Source organism: Panulirus ornatus, chromosome 5 (genome assembly GCF_036320965.1).
Source record: "Panulirus ornatus isolate Po-2019 chromosome 5, ASM3632096v1, whole genome shotgun sequence".
NCBI classification, from domain to species: Eukaryota; Metazoa; Arthropoda; class Malacostraca; order Decapoda; family Palinuridae; genus Panulirus; species Panulirus ornatus.
In genome coordinates, this window is record NC_092228.1 from 38,481,619 (window position 1) to 38,502,616 (window position 20,998).

Sequence of the window (20,998 nt, forward strand, 5' to 3'; positions counted from 1 at the left end):
CATTTAGTTCAACATTCATAAATCTTAAATTTATTCTTAATTCTACGAGGACATTACCATGACCCTAGTGATCATCACCAACATGACCTGTGAGAACATTAACATGACCCGAGTGATCATCACCAACATGACCTGTGAGAACATTAACATGACCCGAGTGATCATCACCAACATGACCTGTGAGAACATTAACATGACCTGAGTGATCATCACCAACATGACCTGTGAGAACATTAACATGACCTGAGTGATCATCACCAACATGACCTGTGAGAACATTAACATGACCTGAGTGATCATCACCAACATGACCGGTGAGAACATTAACATGACCCGAGTGATCATCACCAACATGACCGGTGAGAACATTAACATGACCCGAGTGATCATCACCAACATGACCGGTGAGAACATTAACATGACCTGAGTGATCATCCAACATGACCGGTGAGAACATCAACATGACCTGTTATGCCACTTGCCTACTGTGCCCTGCTCAGCTGAATAATGATTTCAAATAAATTATACAAAGACGAAACCACTAAATAAATGAACAGCAAACAGAGGTAAATATGTGCTCATACTTTATGACCAGGTAAATATGTGCTCATACTTTATGACCAGGTAAATATGTGCTCATACTTTATGACCAGGTAAATATGTGCTCATACTTTATGACCAGGTAAATATGTGCTCATACTTTATGACCAGGTAAATATGTGCTCATACTTTATGACCAGGTAAATATGTGCTCATACTTTATGACCAGGTAAATATGTGCTCATACTTTATGACCAGGTAAATATGTGCTCATACTTTATGACCAGGTAAATATGTACTCATACTTTATGACCAGGTAAATATGTGCTCATACTTTATGACCAGGTAAATATGTGCTCATACTTTATGACCAGGTAAATATGTGCTCATACTTTATGACCAGGTAAATATGTGCTCATACTTTATGACCAGGTAAATATGTGCTCATACTTTATGACCAGGTAAATATGTGCTCATACTTTATGACCAGGTAAATATGTGCTCATACTTTATGACCAGGTAAATATGTGCTCATACTTTATGACCATCCCCTAGTGTGAATATTGATGACTGACATAAACCAATAATGATAAATAATCATATACTATTAGATTTTACAACTGGACATGTAACTTTATCAAAAGTATTTCTTTTTATCTTACTTTATATTCGTGAAATGTTGACAACAGCTTAATAACTCTTGCCAGCTTCTCAACTGTCGTGTTTAAAGTAGAGATACATCACAAGTTACAATCCCGTGATTATATAATACAATTAGAGCGGGGGACCGTCACGGGCAGCAGAAGATAAGAGGGAAGAAGTGTGGGTTAACGAGTGTAAACCTAATGTGACTAACGAAACCTGTTACAACCTCACCAAACCTGTATCTGTCGAAATTATTTTCCATATTTGAAAATAAATTTGTAAACGATTTGATTGTTTTATCCGATTAGAAGCAGTTCCATGGTTTTAACAACGAAGACGTAACAGCCAGCGATCGTTTGCAAATAAGGATGCAATACTAAAACTATTCCTACTTCCATGGTTAAGAGTTTCCACATTTTCCTCGTGACATGAGAACTGGCCGGTGGTACATGACAATTACTTCATGGTCTCGTACTTAAACATAAACCAAATGACAAACGATTACTTCCTGGTTTCGTACCTACATAAGAAAACTCACCTTAGGATAGTTGCATGTGTGGGGGCGGCGCCAGGACAATGTACAGACACCACCATCACCACAACGGCGGGTGGTGTGGCTGGATGAGGCAGCTTGGCCACCCGTGCCGTGCCGGGCCGGGCATCACCACAACGGCGGGTGGTGTGGCTGGATGAGGCAGCTTGGCCACCCGTGCCGGGCCGGGCATCACCACAACGGCGGGTGGTGTGGCTGGATGAGGCAGCTTGGCCACTCGTGCCGGGCCGGGCATCACCATCACACACAGGTGTTCTCTAATGTTCAACACACATATCCACAACTGACCAAAATATGACAAGGAAGGACGACGCAGGCAGTCACCACACCGGCCGGTAAGACTGCCAGCGCGACACTAAGTGCTTCACTCACCACCACCACCACCAAACGTCAACCGTGTGTGGCGGTAGTTATGACCGGTAGTTTACGCTGCCAACTTATATAGGAAGGTTAACGTGTTCTCCGCTTATATAATATACCGTTTACAGGTTTGGTTATGTCTGGGGGAAACATAAAGTCTTCATACATTTATTCTACAGCGTTACAGCTTTGACACATAACGAACAATATGTAATATTTACGACAGTGAAAACCATCGAACACCTCTCGCTCAGTGCAACAAGGATACATACACCACTAGTTCACTGTATCCAAGGCCTTGCACTATGAGAGAGAGAATCCTATATATTATTGAATATTTCCTGGTGTTATAGACAACCGCCATAGTGAATATGTAACCATTGTTGTACATGGTTTATGTAGTATTGTAGTAGACGTACCACGAGACTAGGCAGGGATCATGGTGTCCATACGATGGGTGGTCACAGTAGACCCACGTAACCATAAGTAATTGTAACAAATGCAACATATTAACCTGCCCTTCAACCGTTGGTGGACAGTAGATGATGATCAGTTTAACATTAACATGGGGGACCCATAAGCCATGGTTTAAGTGAAGCCTCTTAATGAAAACATTAATGACAAACCAAAACCAATGAACTGCTCAGCCTAGCGTGACCACTTACTTTCCTGCTCTCGTAAAGCCGCTAACATTCTTACCTTCAATATCTAATGCCAGTTGTACATACAATGTGACATACACCCTAACATTCTTACCTTCAATATCTAATGCCAGTTGTACATACAATGTGACATACACCCTAACATTCTTACCTTCAATATCTAATGCCAGTTGTACATACAGTGTGACGTACACCCTAACATTCTTACCTTCAATATATGCCAGTTGTACATACAATGTGACATACACCCTAACATTCTTACCTTCAATATCTAATGCCAGTTGTACATACAGTGTGACGTACACCCTAACATTCTTACCTTCAATATCTAATGCCAGTTGTACATACAATGTGACATACACCCTAACATTCTTACCTTCAATATCTAATGCCAGTTGTACATACAGTGTGACATACACCCTAACATTCTTACCTTCAATATCTAATGCCAGTTGTACATACAATGTGACATACACCCTAACATTCTTACCTTCAATATCTAATGCCAGTTGTACATACAGTGTGACGTACACCCTAACATTCTTACCTTCAATATCTAATGCCAGTTGTACATACAATGTGACATACACCCTAACATTCTTACCTTCAATATCTAATGCCAGTTGTACATACAATGTGACATACACCCTAACATTCTTACCTTCAATATCTAATGCCAGTTGTACATACAGTGTGACATACACCCTAACATTCTTACCTTCAATATCTAATGCCAGTTGTACATACAATGTGACATACACCCTAACATTCTTACCTTCAATATCTAATGCCAGTTGTACACACAATGTGACATACACCCTAACATTCTTACCTTCAATATCTAATGCCAGTTGTACATACAATGTGACATACACCCTAACATTCTTACCTTCAATATCTAATGCCAGTTGTACATACAATGTGACATACACCCTAACATTCTTACCTTCAGTATCTAATGCCAGTTGTACATACAGTGTGACGTACACCCTAACATTCTTACCTTCAATATCTAATGCCAGTTGTACATACAATGTGACATACACCCTAACATTCTTACCTTCAATATCTAATGCCAGTTGTACATACAATGTGACATACACCCTAACATTCTTACCTTCAGTATCTAATGCCAGTTGTACATACAATGTGACATACACCCTAACATTCTTACCTTCAATATCTAATGCCAGTTGTACATACAATGTGACATACACTCTAACAGATAACAATAAAACACTAATTCACAAGTGTAAGGGAAATGTAGTTCATGAACGTAAACACTTCAAAACAATCAACAAACTGTAATTCTTGCCCCTAAGCATAATACCTGTATATAGAGTGTCTGACCTGTATATAAAGTATCTGTCCTGTATACATAGTACCTGACCTGTATACAGAGTATCTGACCTATATATAGAGTATCTGACCTGTATATAGAGTATCTGACCTGTCCGCAGAGTATCTCACTATATATAGAGTGTGTGACCTGTATATACAGTATATGACCTGTGTTCATAGCATCTGGAACGAAGTTCTTGTTCTTTTCTTTCGTATATGTTCACTAATAACACCAATACACACTACAATGTAACAATACATACGCTGAAACTTAAGTAAGACACGGTATATGACTTCGAATATAAATGAGATACACTAAACGAATAAAAAACATTCAAGAGAGAGAATACAATGCAAGAAAAATTTGAGAGATGTAATGTTCAGCCAGGTAGTTGACAAGTGTGTGGCAACATAACAAGGGTCGGTGATAGGAAAGACAAGGTCATGATGGCTTCCTGATGGTGACCAACACTCTGGCATGGAGGTGTACTGTCTTCCTCACTGACACAATCAAAACAAACAACTGACACGTATACCCGGCCACGCCCCTCCATCTCACCACATACGACGACGTATGGTAGAGTGGCCACACTGCTACAACCTACATGACGCTAACACCCTAGTGACTGTTGACCATCAGCACATCACTTTCTTACAAACATACTTATCATAACTGACCCAAGTTCCTACTCTAAACTGAGACACAACAGTTTTATCCACCTCCTTCCTCACACTCTCTCCAGTCATTGTAACCCGTCGGTGGCAGCAACAGTAGTAGTTCAGGCAGGCCTCACTCCCTCACCACACGTTGTCAATCATGCACGTAATTCTTTATCTTCACAGCTTTATCATCTACTCCTCCCCGACACTCCTGCTGTCCATAAATTATTATTCAACAGCAAAAGTCTCTCTCTCTCTCTCTCTCTCTCTCTCTCTCTCTCTCTCTCTCTCTCTCTCTCTCTCTCTCTCTCTCTCTCTCTCTCTCTCTCTCGTGCTTTAAGTAGTTTAGTGTAAGGAGAGGTCAGGTCAGTGTAAATCAGAGAAAAGATGGTGATGTATGAAGGAAAGGAGGAAGGTAGGTAAGTAGTTGTGTTGGTTGAGGACGGTCTATATGTGATGTAAGGCGGCCTGACTGTGCAGGGAGTGTTGCTGTAAGAGTGGAGTGTGGTGGTAAGGTCAGCAGGCTCACTCTGAGCACCGACCAGGCTATGCTGAAAGGGTTAGGCCGTGAGGAGAGAATGAGCAAAGACTGACAGGAGTCTTGTGTCAGAGAAAGACGGAGGAAGAGATGAAAGGATGCAGTGATTTGCCTTTGGGTACCCGGGGTACCCGGGCGATAGGCGTGCTCTGGACAGAAGTAACTGGATCGATGTGGTATATAAGGGGTGACGTGCTGTCCATAGTCTGAACCATGACATATGAAGCAGGCAAGGCGTAGTAGTTTGTGGGACTTAGCTCCAGATGTAAGGCTCTTATTCCGGTTTATATTCGTGTGTTGTTGAAGCTACCTCGTCTTGCTTGTTCCCCGTCTCCTGCATTAGCGTCAGGACAGAACAGACGAAAAAAAGCTTCATCAGCTCACATCCATTCTCTAGCTGTCATGTGTAACACATCGACGCTACAGCTTCCTATCCACAACCAAACACAACCCATCACACACAACCCACCACACATAACCCGTCACACACAACCCACCACACATAACCCGTCACACACAACCCACCACACATAACCCGTCACACACAACCCACCACACATAACCCGTCACACACAACCCACCACACATAACCCGTCACACACAACCCAGCACACATAACCCGTCACACACAACTCACCACACATCACTGTTCAACGTATAGTGAAGAGGTAAGTGACAGAACCCACCGGAGAGAGCGCACCAGTCAAAGCCACACAGAACCAAGCAACTATAAACAAGTATAAAAAATCATGTTAAGAAATCTTCCAAAGATAATCCTCATAAAGAACACAAGAAAACGACTGGTACCCAGGGAACATGAGGAATGAGGAGCGTCAGTAGCTGCTGGTGGACGACCCAGGGAACATGAGGAATGAGGAGCGTCAGTAGCTGCTGGTGGACGACCCAGGGAACATGAGGAATGAGGAGCGTCAGTAGCTGCTGGTGGACGACCCAGGGAACATGAGGAATGAGGAGCGTCAGTAGCTGCTGGTGGACGACCCAGGGAACATGAGGAATGAGGAGCGTCAGTAGCTGCTGGTGGACGACCCAGGGAACATGAGGAATGAGCAGCGTCAGTAGCTGCTGGTGGACGACCCAGGGAACATGAGGAATGAGGAGCGTCAGTAGCTGCTGGTGGACGACCCAGGGAACATGAGGAATGAGGAGCGTCAGTAGCTGCTGGTGGACGACCCAGGGAACATGAGGAACGAGGAGCGTCAGTAGCTGCTGGTGGACGACCCAGGGAACATGAGGAATGAGGAGCGTCAGTAGCTGCTGGTGGACGACCCAGGGAACATGAGGAATGAGCAGCGTCAGTAGCTGCTGGTGGACGACCCAGGGAACATGAGGAATGAGCAGCGTCAGTAGCTGCTGGTGGACGACCCAGGGAACATGAGGAATGAGAAGCGTCAGTAGCTGCTGGTGGACGACCCAGGGAACATGAGAAATGAGCACCGTCAGTAGCTGCTGGTGGACGACCCAGGGAACATGAGGAATGAGGAGCGTCAGTAGCTGCTGGTGGACGACCCAGGGAACATGAGGAATGAGCAGCGTCAGTAGCTGCTGGTGGACGACCCAGGGAACATGAGGAATGAGCAGCGTCAGTAGCTGCTGGTGGACGACCCAGGGAACATGAGGAATAAGGAGCGTCAGTAGCTGCTGGTGGACGACCCAGGGAACATGAGGAATGAGCAGCGTCAGTAGCTGCTGGTGGACGACCCAGGGAACATGAGGAATGAGCAGCGTCAGTAGCTGCTGGTGGACGACCCAGGGAACATGAGGAATGAGGAGCGTCAGTAGCTGCTGGTGGACGACCCAGGGAACATGAGGAATGAGCAGCGTCAGTAGCTGCTGGTGGACGACCCAGGGAACATGAGAAATGAGGAGCGTCAGTAGCTGCTGGTGGACGGCCCAGGGAACATGAGGAATGAGGAGCGTCAGTAGCTGCTGGTGGACGACCCAGAGAACATGAGGAATGAGCAGCGTCAGTAGCTGCTGGTGGACGACCCAGGGAACATGAGGAATGAGGAGCGTCAGTAGCTGCTGGTGGAGAGAAGGACGACCCAGGGTGGGGGGAGGATAGTGTGGCGGACCACTAAGGTAAACTTAGGGTCTTGTATACTAACAGGCCACCCCAACCACACCCCTACCCCCGGCCCTCTCACTACCTACTGCCACCCCAACCACACCCCTATGCCCGGCCCTTTCACTGTCCAGTACAACACCCGTAGGTGGTGGATGGATGGGAGAGAAACACCTGTGAGGAAGAGGTTAGATACAGTACGGTTAGTTGCTGGTGTGTTTGTGGTAGTACATGTGGCTGGAGGGGAACAAGTGCTTGGTAGTGGTTGTCATGGTGTGCTGGGTACTGCAAGCTGAGGTAGTGGTTGTCATGGTGTACTGTTATCTGGGGCAGTGGTTGTTATGTTGTGCTGGGTAACTGGTAGCTGGGGTAATGGTTGTTATGTTGTGCTGGGTAACTGGTAGCTGAGGTAGTGGTTGTCATGGTGTGCTGGGTAACTGGTAGCTGGGGTAATGGTTGTCATGGTGTGCTGGGTAACTGGTAGCTGGGGTAATGGTTGTTATGTTGTGCTGGGTAACTGGTAGCTGAGGTAGTGGTTGTCATGGTGTGCTGGGTAACTGGTAGCTGGGGTAATGGTTGTTATGTTGTGCTGGGTAACTGGTAGCTGAGGTAGTGGTTGTCATGGTGTGCTGGGTACTGGTAGCTGGGGTAATGGTTGTCATGGTGTGCTAGGTAACTGGTAGCTGGGGTAATGGTTGTTATGTTGTGCTGGGTACTGGTAGCTGGGGTAATGGTTGTTATGTTGTGCTGGGTAACTGGTAGCTGGGGTAATGGTTGCCATGGTTTGCTGGGTAACTGGTAGCTGGGGTAATGGTTGTTATGTTGTGCTGGGTAACTGGTAGCTGGGGTAATGGTTGTCATGGTGTGCTGGGTAACTGGTAGCTGGGGTAATGGTTGTCATGGTGTGCTAGGTAACTGGTAGCTGGGGTAATGGTTGTTATGTTGTGCTGGGTACTGGTAGCTGGGGTAATGGTTGTTATGTTGTGCTGGGCAACTGGTAGCTGGGGTAATGGTTGTCATGGTGTGCTGGGTAACTGGTAGCTGGGGTAATGGTTGTTATGTTGTGCTGGGTAGTGGTAGCTGGGGTAATGGTTGTCATGGTGTGCTGGGTAACTGGTAGCTGGGGTAGTGGTTGTCATGGTGTGCTGGGTAACTGGTAGCTGGGGTAATGGTTGTCATGGTGTGCTGGGTAACTGGTAGCTGGGGTAGTGGTTGTCATGGTGTGCTGGGTAACTGGTAGCTGGGGTAATGGTTGTCATGGTGTACTGGTAGGTGTGTGTTGCCACATACAAGTGATACAGCATCATCAGTACACACTCTGCTGGTATGGTTAATATACTCCAGGGTGACCATCCTCTGCTCGTGTCACCACACGTGTTAAGGTTAAATAAGTAAACGACTACTTAACAGATTGTGGTCGTCGGTCTGCGGACGATTACCAACCCAACAACGAGTTAAATACCCTCTCTAAGTACGTACTTGTGAGCCCGGCTCTTCACACTGGTGCTACCGCCACCACCTGTTGAGGTGGTCAAGTATGACAGCCATGCACACTGTCCACACAACGACCACAGATGCGGTCACCTCCCCCATCATCATCATCATCATTACTGGAGATTACAAACAAGGAACTTTCATTCTTTTGAGGTCAGACTAGTGGTATAGTATAGGCTTATACACATGTTAATACTACCAAGCATCCTACATGGGGAAAGATATTGCTACGCCAGACCTGAACAACAGGGATGGAACACAGCGCCAGGCCTGAACAACAGGGATGGAACACAGCGCCAGGCCTGAACAACAGGGATGGAACACAGCGCCAGGCCTGAACAACAGGGATGGAACACAGCGCCAGACATGAACAACAGAGATGGAACACAGCGCCAGACCTGAACAACAGGGATGGAACACAGCGCCAGACCTGAACAGCAGGGATGGAACACAGCGCCAGACATGAACAACAGGGATGGAACACAGCGCCAGACATGAACAACAGGGATGGAACACAGCGCCAGACCTGAACAACAGGGATGGAACACAGCGCCAGACCTGAACAACAGGGATGGAACACAGCGCCAGACCTGAACAACAGGGATGGAACACAGCGCCAGACCTGAACAACAGGGATGGAACACAGCGCCAGACCTGAACAACAGGGATGGAACACAGCGCCAGACCTGAACAACAGGGATGGAACACAGCGCCAGACCTGAACAACAGGGATGGAACACAGCGCCAGACCTGAACAACAGGGATGGAACAGTCAAATTCAGACGCCGAGATCAAATTCAGATCCTGCGATCAACAGTTGATAACATTACCCCTCTACTGTTTGTCCATCCAGCCAAGTGTTGTTATAACCAATTCATAAGCCTACCAGCTGATACAGTGGTGTGGTTAACGTGCTGTGTTTGCTTGTGGGAGATAGAGCGAGTGTTGGTTTTGTTGATACCTCGAGACACAGTGAGTAGCGTCCCTGAGTTTGGCTAGAAGGAATGGAGTTGTGGGTGGACTGGTGGCCACCACCGCTGTAGGCTGGCTGGCTACTATCTTATGTCAGCACATCTACGGAGGAGAAACATTGACCCAAACCAATTTCAAAGGAATGCTGTGAGTGGCTACGGCAAGATAAAATATACGACAGAAAAACTAGCCTGGTAATGTACTTTAGTAAGCTGCTCTGTTCTGAGATTTACCAGCAGCTACGAGCTGCTGTTCCCCACACAACCTAGAAGCAACGTAAACAATGATTAAGATGTAGCCATCGTGTCTCTACTAACAACATCCATAAAAACATCAGTTGTCAATTGTTATTAACCGTCTATATTAACAGTCTTACACTGACACCACTAAACAATTGTGGAGGACCATTTTTATGTTAATAATGAATATATAAACCTTCACACAGACCAAGAACCCTATATATGACGTATATAAAAGTTTCACACTGACCAAGAAACCCTATATATATATATATATATATATATATATATATATATATATATATATATATATATATATATATATATATATATATATATGATGTTTACAAACGTTTTATGAACATCCGATGTAAACTGCATTATTACTTATATCCTTTTCCAGCAAAATATAAATGTTCAGAGTTATGTACAACATGTGCGTGTGTGTGTATTGACTGGAGAATAAATGTCAGATTGCTATCTTCAATTTGGATACAGGAAAAGATGAAGCAATGTGTGACATGTGCCGCTTGCGACGAGGGAGCCATGCACGCATCTTTATATTGTGTTTGTTTTTCAGCGTTCCTGAGGACACGATGTGTGTGTGTGTGTGTGTGTGTATGTGTGTGTGTGTGTGTGTGTGTGTGTGTGTGTCACATCACAACATGTTGTGCTCCTGGTTCTGTGTTATGGTGACATGATCTAGGAGCCATGTTCATGTAGCTAACTTTACCTTATATGATGATGTTGTTCTTGTGTTGATGTTTCCCTACACTCGACGATAAACTGATGCTGCTACACTGTTGATGTACATTACGCTTCCCGATATTATGATGATGGTACGGTGTTGATGTCGTCATTGTACGTTTGCCGATAACATGATATTGATGTTGGTAAGCTTACCGATGGTGGTGATGTTGTGTTGTTGTAGGATGGTTACTGATGCCATGTTGATGAGGTTGGACTACGCAGGAGAGTATGTTACAGGTGATGGCTGAGGTTGATGTATCATAAGAACACGCTACTTCTGCTCTGAGGCCTGCTGTAACAACCTGACAACCTGAATTTGTTTTTCCAAGCTCGTCCTGCAAGCAGAGGCTCCTCAGTGTTGCAACAAAAACATGGCTTCTTGTAACAGTCAAGCGTGGAGAGCTTGACTCCATAATTAATGTAAGAAAAATAAGCAACTCCGGCGCTCCGACCCAAGCTGCCAACACCGGCGCTCCAACCCTAGCCAACACAATACAACACAACACCAACTTGTGTTTCACTAAAAGTATTTTTCAATTTTTCTTTTATAATAAACTGAAAATGTTACAAGGAAAACCGTAGATTAGTAGTATAATTGCATGGTCGTTTCATCGTGGTATGTGTACATGTTAAGTGTGTAGGCCAGAAGCCGAGCAGGTGACCACATGTTGAAGGAGTCTGGTGGTTTATGTCACATTCGAGTGGCCATACAAACAGTAGAAATGGTACATTGTCCAGTGTTGCTCTCATTAGTAAACAACCTGAACACGTTTACATACGGGATGATATATTACTACAAACATCATACAATGTATATGGCAAAGAATTAAATGTTTGTTCTTGCGAAAATTGAAAACCAAGTTTTATGTTAATTTCATCTTGGCTGTAGTTTCCTGACACTGAAACAAATGTTCATATACTATAAAGTACAATATAACATAAGAACACAACCATGAGACCAGTGGAACGCAATTTATTCATAGAAAGATTTTATCTCTGTGTCTCACTAAATCCTGAGATAACCCATAATAATAATAAAGTCATAATTCCAGACAAGAAACACGAAGTAGAGACCTTATGAGGTCCAAGTCTTCATGTAAGTTTCCCACATCTACCTTACTAAGTAAACATGATAAACACTTCAACCCATACACAATAATATGCTCCTTAACCTTCCTATAAGACCGTGTGTGTGTGTGTGTGTGTGTGTGTGTGTGTGTGTGTGTGTGTGTGTGTGCTGGTTTACTCATACGTACCATTAAGTTTTTCTGAAACAACCCACTATAAATAAACAAATCCTGAGCCGCCATCCTTGAGAGACAGTAGCTAAAGGATGAAGGGAGTCTGGGATGCGTAAATGCATCCATACTCCAGGTCGCTACATACAGGAATAACCCACTAATAATAAACACAACAACAGGCCATTATGATAAAGGATTGCACCATACAACAAGAACATGTGTGCACGAAAGAAGTGCTGAGTGAACCAACGGCTCATCTGTTATGATGGCGGGTGTCGCTGCTCACTGCTGACTTACACAGCGGCCAGATTTATGCTGGGAAAAGTGCACTCGCTGTGCCGGGCGAGGGTCAGCCAGTTGTGCCAGGCTGGTGAGCTTAATGTGTTGATAAGATACAGATGAAGATATGTAGGCTGGCCCACACTAGCTAGGGCTGAACCTTGCTTAATAGCGCGCCTCTCATTCACATAAACTAAATTTGAAAAGCAGTAGAACAATGACAGTAAAAGTGATAATTATTATCAATTACAACGTTAATCATATTTTATTATTATCATTATCATTATTATTATTACTGTTAGTAATATTATCATTATTATTATTATTATTATTATTATTATTATTATTATTATTATTTTTTTTTTCTTTTTTTTTGCTTTGTCGCTGTCTCCCGCGTTTGCGAGGTAGCGCAAGGAAACAGACGAAAGAAATGGCCCAACCCACCCCCATACACATGTATATACATACGTCCACACACGCAAATATACATACCTACACAGCTTTCCATGGTTTACCCCAGACGCCTCACATGCCCCGATCCAAACCACTGACAGCACGTCAACCCCGGTATACCACATCGATCCAATTCACTCTATTCCTTGCCCTCCTTTCACCCTCCTGCATGTTCAGGCCCCGATCACACAAAATCTTTTTCACTCCATCTTTCCACCTCCAATTTGGTCTCCCACTTCTCCTTGTTCCCTCCACCTCCGACACATATATCCTCTTGGTCAATCTTTCCTCACTCATTCTCTCCATGTGCCCAAACCATTTCAAAACACCCTCTTCTGCTCTCTCAACCACGCTCTTTTTATTTCCACACATCTCTCTTACCCTTACGTTGCTTACTCGATCAAACCACCTCACACCACACATTGTCCTCAAACATCTCATTTCCAGCACATCCATCCTCCTGCGCACAACTCTATCCATAGCCCACGCCTCGCAACCATACAACATTGTTGGAACCACTATTCCTTCAAACATACCCATTTTTGCTTTCCGAGATAATGTTCTCGACTTCCACACATTCTTCAAGGCTCCCAGGATTTTCGCCCCCTCCCCCACCCAATGATCCACTTCCGCTTCCATGGTTCCATCCGCTGCCAGATCCACTCCCAGATATCTAAAACACTTTACTTCCTCCAGTTTTTCTCCATTCAAACTTACCTCCCAATTGACTTGACCCTCAACCCTACTGTACCTAATAACCTTGCTCTTATTCACATTTACTCTTAACTTATTATTATTATTATTATTATTATTATTATTATTATTATTATTATTATTATTATTATTATTATCATTATTATTATCAATTGCAATGAATCTGTTATCAGTTCTACATAAATAGGTTATACTTGAGCAAGCATGTTATAAATGTAACTTTTCATAGGTAACATTTGCCGGAGCCTTGACGAGAGTCAAGATATATATATATATATATATATATATATATATATATATATATATATATATATATATATATATATATATATATATACATACAAGTATGCAGTCTCTTGTGGATGAGAGGGCTTAGGAAGTGAGTCAGTTGTTGTTCGCTGATGATACAGCGCTGGTGGTTGATTCCGGTGAGAAACTGCGGAAGCTGGTGACTGAGTTTGGTAAAGTGTGTGAAAGAAGAAAGCTGAGAGTAAATGTCAATAAGAGCAAGGTTATTAGGTACAGTAGGGTTGAGGGACAAGTCAATTGGGAGGTAAGTTTGAATGGAGAAAAACTGGAGGAAGTGAAGTGTTTTATATATCTCGGACTGGATTTGGCAGCGGATGGAACCATGGAAGCGGAAGTGAGTCATTGGATGGGGGAGGGGGCGAAAGTTCTGGGAGCGTTGAAAAATGTGTGGAAGGCGAGAACGTTATCTCGGAAAGCAAAAATGGGTATGTTTGAAGGAATAGTGGTTCCGACAATGTTATATGGTTGCGAGGCATGGGCTTTAGAAAGAGTTGTGCGGAGGAGGGTGGATGTGGTAGAAATGAGATGTCTGAGGACACTATGTGGTGTGAGGTGGTTTGATCGAGTAAGTAATGAAAGGGTAAGAGAGATGTGTGGTAAAAAAAAGAGTGTGGTTAAGAGAGCAGAAGAGGGTGTTTTGAAATGGTTTGGTCACATGGAGAGAATGAGCGAGAAAAGATTGACAAAGAGGATATATGTGTAAGAGGTGGAGGGAACGAGAAGAGGATATATGTGTAAGAGGTGGAGGGAACGAGGAGAAGTGGGAGACCAAATTGGAGGTGGAAAGATGGAGTGAAAAAGATTTTGAGTGATCGGGGCCAGAACATGCAGGAGGGTGAAAGGCGTGCAAGGAATAGAGTGAATTGGAACGATGTGGTATACCGGGGTCGACGTGCTGTCAATGGATTGAACCAGGGCATGTGAAGCCAATTTGGTCTCCCACTTCTCCTCGTTCCCTCCACCTCCGACACATGTATCCTCTTGGTCAATCTTTTCTCGCTCATTCTCTCCATGTGACCAAACCATTTCAAAACACCCTCTTCTGCTCTCTCAACCACGCTCTTCTTATTTCCACACATCTCTCTTACCCTTACATTACTTACTTGGGCCATTTCTTTCGTCTGTTTCCTTGCGCCACCTCGCAAACGCGGGAGACAGCGACAAAGTAAAAAAAAAAAAAATATATATATATATATATATATATATATATATATATATATATATATATATATATATATATATATTTTTTTTTTTTTTTTTTTTTGCTTTGTCGCTGTCTCCCACGTTTGCGAGGTAGCGCAAGGAAACAGACGAAAGAAATGGCCCAACCCACCCCCATACACATGTATATACATACGTCCACACACGCAAATATACATACCTACACAGCTTTCCATGGTTTACCCCAGACGCCTCACATGCCTTGATTCAATCCACTGACAGCACGTCAACCCCGGTATACCACATCGCTCCAATTCACTCTATTCCTTGCCCTCCTTTCACCCTCCTGCATGTTCAGGCCCCGATCACACAAAATCTTTTTCACTCCATCTTTCCACCTCCAATTTGGTCTCCCTCTTCTCCTCGTTCCCTCCACCTCCGACACATATATTCTCTTGGTCAATCTTTCCTCACTCATTCTCTCCATGTGCCCGAACCATTTCAAAACACCCTCTTCTGCTCTCTCAACCACGCTCTTTTTATTTCCACACATCTCTCTTACCCTTACGTTACTTACTCGATCAAACCACCTCACACCACATATTGTCCTCAAACATCTCATTTCCAGCACATCCATCCTCCTGCGCACAACTCTATCCATAGCCCACGTCTCGCAACCATACAACATTGTTGGAACCACTATTCCTTCAAACATACCCATTTTTGCTTTCCGAGATAATGTTCTCGACTTCCACACATTCTTCAAGGCTCCCAGAATTTTCGCCCCCTCCCCCACCCTATGATCCACTTCCGCTTCCATGGTTCCATCCGCTGCCAGATCCACTCCCAGATATCTAAAACACTTCACTTCCTCCAGTTTTTCTCCATTCAAACTCACCTCCCAATTGACTTGACCCTCAACCCTACTGTACCTAATAACCTTGCTCTTATTCACATTTACTCTTAACTTTCTTCTTTCACACACTTTACCAAACTCAGTCACCAGCTTCTGCAGTTTCTCACATGAATCAGCCACCAGCGCTGTATCATCAGCAAACAATAACTGACTCACTTCCCAAGCTCTCACATCCACAACAGACTGCATACTTGCCCCTCTTTCCAAAACTCTTGCATTTACCTCCCTAACAACCCCATCCATAAACAAATTAAACAACCATGGAGACATCACACACTGGAGAAAATGAGATTATAACCCTGGGAATGTAACATTTTGACTCAAGAACCCTTGGGCCAGGTAACAACACTGTGTTTGTTTTAAAGTCTTATATGATGTGACTTTGTTATAGTTTCCTCACAACATAACTGCTGTTACAGAGTCAGCACAGTCTCCTCACAACATAACTGTTGTCATAATGCCCCCATTTGACTGTTGCGTTCGCCTTTTACTTATGTCAACCCCAGCTGTACCATCAACCCCAGCTGTACCACCAACCCTAGCTGTACCGTCAACCCCAGCTGTACCACCAACCCTAGCTGTACCACCAACCCTAGCTGTACCATCAACCCCAGCTGTACCATCAACCCCAGCTGTACCACCAACCCTAGCTGTACCATCAACCCCAGCTGTACCACCAACCCTAGCTGTACCACCAACCCTAGCTGTACCATCAACCCTAGCTGTACTATCAACCCCAGCTGTACCATCAACCCCAGCTGTACCATCAACCCCAGCTGTACCATCAACCCCAGCTGTACCATCAACCCCAGCTGTACCACCAACCCTAGCTGTACCATCAACCCCAGCTGTACCATCAACCCCAGCTGTACCATCAACCCTAGCTGTACCATCAACCCTAGCTGTACCATCAACCCCAGCTGTACCATCAACCCTAGCTGTACCATCAACCCTAGCTGTACCATCAACCCCAGCTGTACCATCAACCCCAGCTGTACCATCAACCCTAGCTGTACCATCAACCCCAGCTGTACCATCAACCCCAGCTGTACCATCAACCCAGCTGTACCATCAACCCTAGCTGTACCATCAACCCTAGCTGTACCATCAACCCCAGCTGTACCATCAACCCCAGCTGTACCATCAACCCTAGCTGTACCATCAACCCCAGCTGTACCATCAACCCTAGCTGTACCATCAACCCCAGCTGTACCACCAACCCTAGCTGTACCATCAACCCCAGCTGTACCATCAACCCTAGCTGTACCATCAACCCCAGCTGTACCACTAACCCTAGCTGTACCACCAACCCCAGCTGTACCATCAACCCCAGCTGTACCATCAACCCCAGCTGTACCATCAACCCAGCTGTACCATCAACCCTAGCTGTACCATCAACCCCAGCTGTACCATCAACCCCAGCTGTACCATCAACCCTAGCTGTACCATCAACCCCAGCTGTACCATCAACCCTAGCTGTACCATCAACCCCAGCTGTACCATCAACCCCAGCTGTACCATCAACCCTAGCTGTACCATCAACCCCAGCTGTACCATCAACCCTAGCTGTACCATCAACCCTAGCTGTACCATCAACCCCAGCTGTACCATCAACCCCAGCTGTACCATCAACCCCAGCTGTACCATCAACCCTAGCTGTACCATCAACCCCAGCTGTACCATCAACCCTAGCTGTACCATCAACCCTAGCTGTACCATCAACCCCAGCTGTACCATCAACCCCAGCTGTACCATCAACCCCAGCTGTACCATCAACCCTAGCTGTACCATCAACCCTAGCTGTACCATCAACCCCAGCTGTACCATCAACCCCAGCTGTACCATCAACCCTAGCTGTACCATCAACCCCAGCTGTACCATCAACCCCAGCTGTACCATCAACCCCAGCTGTACCATCAACCCTAGCTGTACCATCAACCCCAGCTGTACCATCAACCCCAGCTGTACCATCAACCCCAGTTGTACCATCAACCCCAGCTGTACCATCAACCCCAGTTGTACCATCAACCCCAGCTGTACCATCAACCCCAGCTGCACCATCAACCCTAGCTGTACCATCAACCCCAGCTGTACCATCAACCCTAGCTGTACCATCAACCCTAGCTGTACCATCAACCCCAGCTGTACCATCAACCCCAGTTGTACCATCAACCCCAGCTGTACCATCAACCCCAGCTGTACCATCAACCCCAGCTGTACCATCAACCCCAGCTGTACCATCAACCCCAGTTGTACCATCAACCCCAGCTGTACCACTGTTCTTGTAACTGTTGTTGAAGTATGTTCTGTAGAGTGAGTGATGACCTGCCCATGTTCCCCAGCCCACTGTCCCCCTGCGTTCTCCTCCAATCGAGTACCTGCCCCACCCCTGCCTGACTGAGAACGTATTGTAGCCACTCAGACGGAGGTTCTCTGCCCTCAGCGTGCCTGCTGGCGGCCGGCAAGACCAGGCAAGACTACACCACCAGCGGTTACCACCCGTCTCAGCTGACGTGCACCCAAACCCAACAGGACGACCTCTCCAAGACCAGGGCCGGCTCTCCTCGCTCGCCTCTCAAGGTCCAGAAGGAGGAGCCTATGTCCCTGGGAGAGAAACCCCAGCAGCAGCATCACCACCAACACCAGCAGCACCAGCAGCAGCAGCAACAACAACAACAGCAACAACAACAGAAGAAGCCGCTACATCCTAAACTGGTGAACGTGTCGGCCAGTCTGGAGATGAAGGCATTGTGGGACGAGTTCAACGAACTGGGCACAGAAATGATCGTCACCAAGGCTGGCAGGTCAGTCACTCACTCAGTACTGTGTGTGTGTGTGTGTGTGATCACCCAGGTACACCCGCTACGCCACCATCGCCTCTAATGTGTGTGTGTATATATATATATATATATATATATATATATATATATATATATATATATATATATATATATATATATATATATATATATATATATACATATATATCAATACCTTCCCACATAATTTCCCAGGAATACTCAACAAACTTATACTCTGTAATTTGAACACTCACCTTTATCCCCTTTGCCTTTGTACAATGGCACTATGCATGCATTCCGCCAATCCTCAGGTACCTCAGCATGGACCAAACATACACTGAATATCTTTACCAACCAGTCAACAACACAGTCACCCCCTTTATTTAATAAATTCCACTGCAATACCATCCAAACCCGCCGCCTTGCCGGCTTTCATCTTCCACAAAGCTTTCACTACCTCTTCTCTGTTTACCAAACCATTTTCCCTGACCCTCTCACTTCGCACACCACCTCGACCAAAACACCCTATATCTGCCACTCTATCATCAAACACATTCAACAAACCTTCAAAATACTCACTCCATCTCCTCATCCTCCTTTGTACAACTCTTATCTATAGCCCACGGCTCGCAACCATATAACATTGTTGGAACCACTTCAAACATAATTGTGACCTTCCCGTGACACTACCTCACATGGTCACGTAACGGGTGACGTAGGAAATATATCATCACGTGAACTGTGATTGTAAACTTATTATTTTTTCACGACAGTTTACATATAATGAGATGGTCCTGCTGAAGGCATTCAGTTGCCCGTGTGGCGTATCAGTTATGATCATACATAACCCTTATATAAGACCCACCCACTGGACAACCTTACTTACAGTCTTCCTATATAAGTCTTACATACACGCTCAGTATTACCATCAAGGGTTCTTACAACTTGCTGATCAAGTTATGAAGGCAATTTATACATTCTGTTAATCATTTATCTGTTCACCTATGAATAAAAAAAAATTGGCCTCGGCCGCGCTGAACCATGTTCACGACGAAGGATAACACGAGATGCTGGAGCCAGTAACGTTCAATAACAGTAGTTGATACTGCAGACAACGCAAATTACCGCTAACGTATTACTAAACTGACGATAATGGTCTGTTAACGGTGAGGATGAAGTACGTAGCGCACGCTGGGGTGTGCGGGAGAGGTTTTAATTAGGTTAGGTGGGTTGAAGAAGTGTACGGTGCTGGGGGGGGGGGGGTGACGATGGCTTGGGTCACAGGTTAAGGGTTTCCACGACAGGAACGTCCTTCACACTTCATGACTGCAGGATATGTGACAAGTGTGTGATGATGGTGATGTGTGCCACAAGAGCAGGAGGACACGCGTCTGCTCACGTACTACTGGGGCTCAGGTGAAGGTGAGGGCGACAGTATCCTGCAGGAGGTGAGGGCGGCATTATCCTGCAGGAGGTGAGGGCGGCAGTATCCTGCAGGAGGTGAGGGCGGCAGTGTCCTGCTGTAATGTGTTAAGGAATATGTTTGGTGTGTGAGGAAGCGGCAGGTTCACTTCTGCACCAGACTGTCATCCTGTGTCAGGCATGTGAGGCACGTTAACGGCTCAATACGGTGCTTCAGGACCTGTGAGGGATGGCTGTGGTTCAGGACCTGTATGTAGCTAGGTGTTGAGAAGCATGGTCTGGCCCCTGAGGTCTGGCCCTTGTGGTCATTAAGAGGCTGGACTGGAGAAGGTTTGCAAGTGGACAGACTCCTCCTTAGGTGATGACCCTGGTCATTACTGTCATTCATGAGCAGCGCGGCAGCTTGACCTGTGAGTGCAGGCTGTCATCACGGCTCTTCCGACCCTTGCCCGCCACCAGAGCTGCTTCCTCACCTGTCACCTCCTCACCACACACCTGCTTCACCAACTGTTGTTGATCAACATGAAGGACAACGTGCGTACCACATGACAACACTGTCTACCACGCTGTCTACCCTGCTGCTGCTGCTGCTGCTACCGCTGTTACCTCACCAGTATTACATGATCTTCCACCAGTGCTGCTGGGTCAGTGATCCAAACATTGGTACCAGAACTGTGGAACCTGGTGTGTGTGTGTGTGTGTGTGTGTGTGTGTGTGTGTGTGTACCAGTATGGGAGTCATCACACCAAACTTCCCTAATTATATAGTTGAGACTACAGGGGTCAAGGGTGAGCATAGTGACCTCCTTTAGTCTTAGTGTTGTGGGTTTATTGCTACAGCTTCGGTAAATAAACTGGCCAACACT

General features: G+C 45.4%; 1 protein-coding gene across 1 annotated transcript in view; it reads left to right on the forward strand.

Moving 5' to 3' along the window:
* LOC139748666 (uncharacterized) overlaps positions 1 to 20,998 on the forward strand; it is a 93,299-nt gene that overhangs the window by 15,598 nt on the left and 56,703 nt on the right. Inside the window, 1 exon segment of the mRNA XM_071661930.1 lies at positions 18,354 to 18,714. Within this exon segment, the coding sequence (XP_071518031.1) occupies positions 18,354 to 18,714 (361 nt within the window).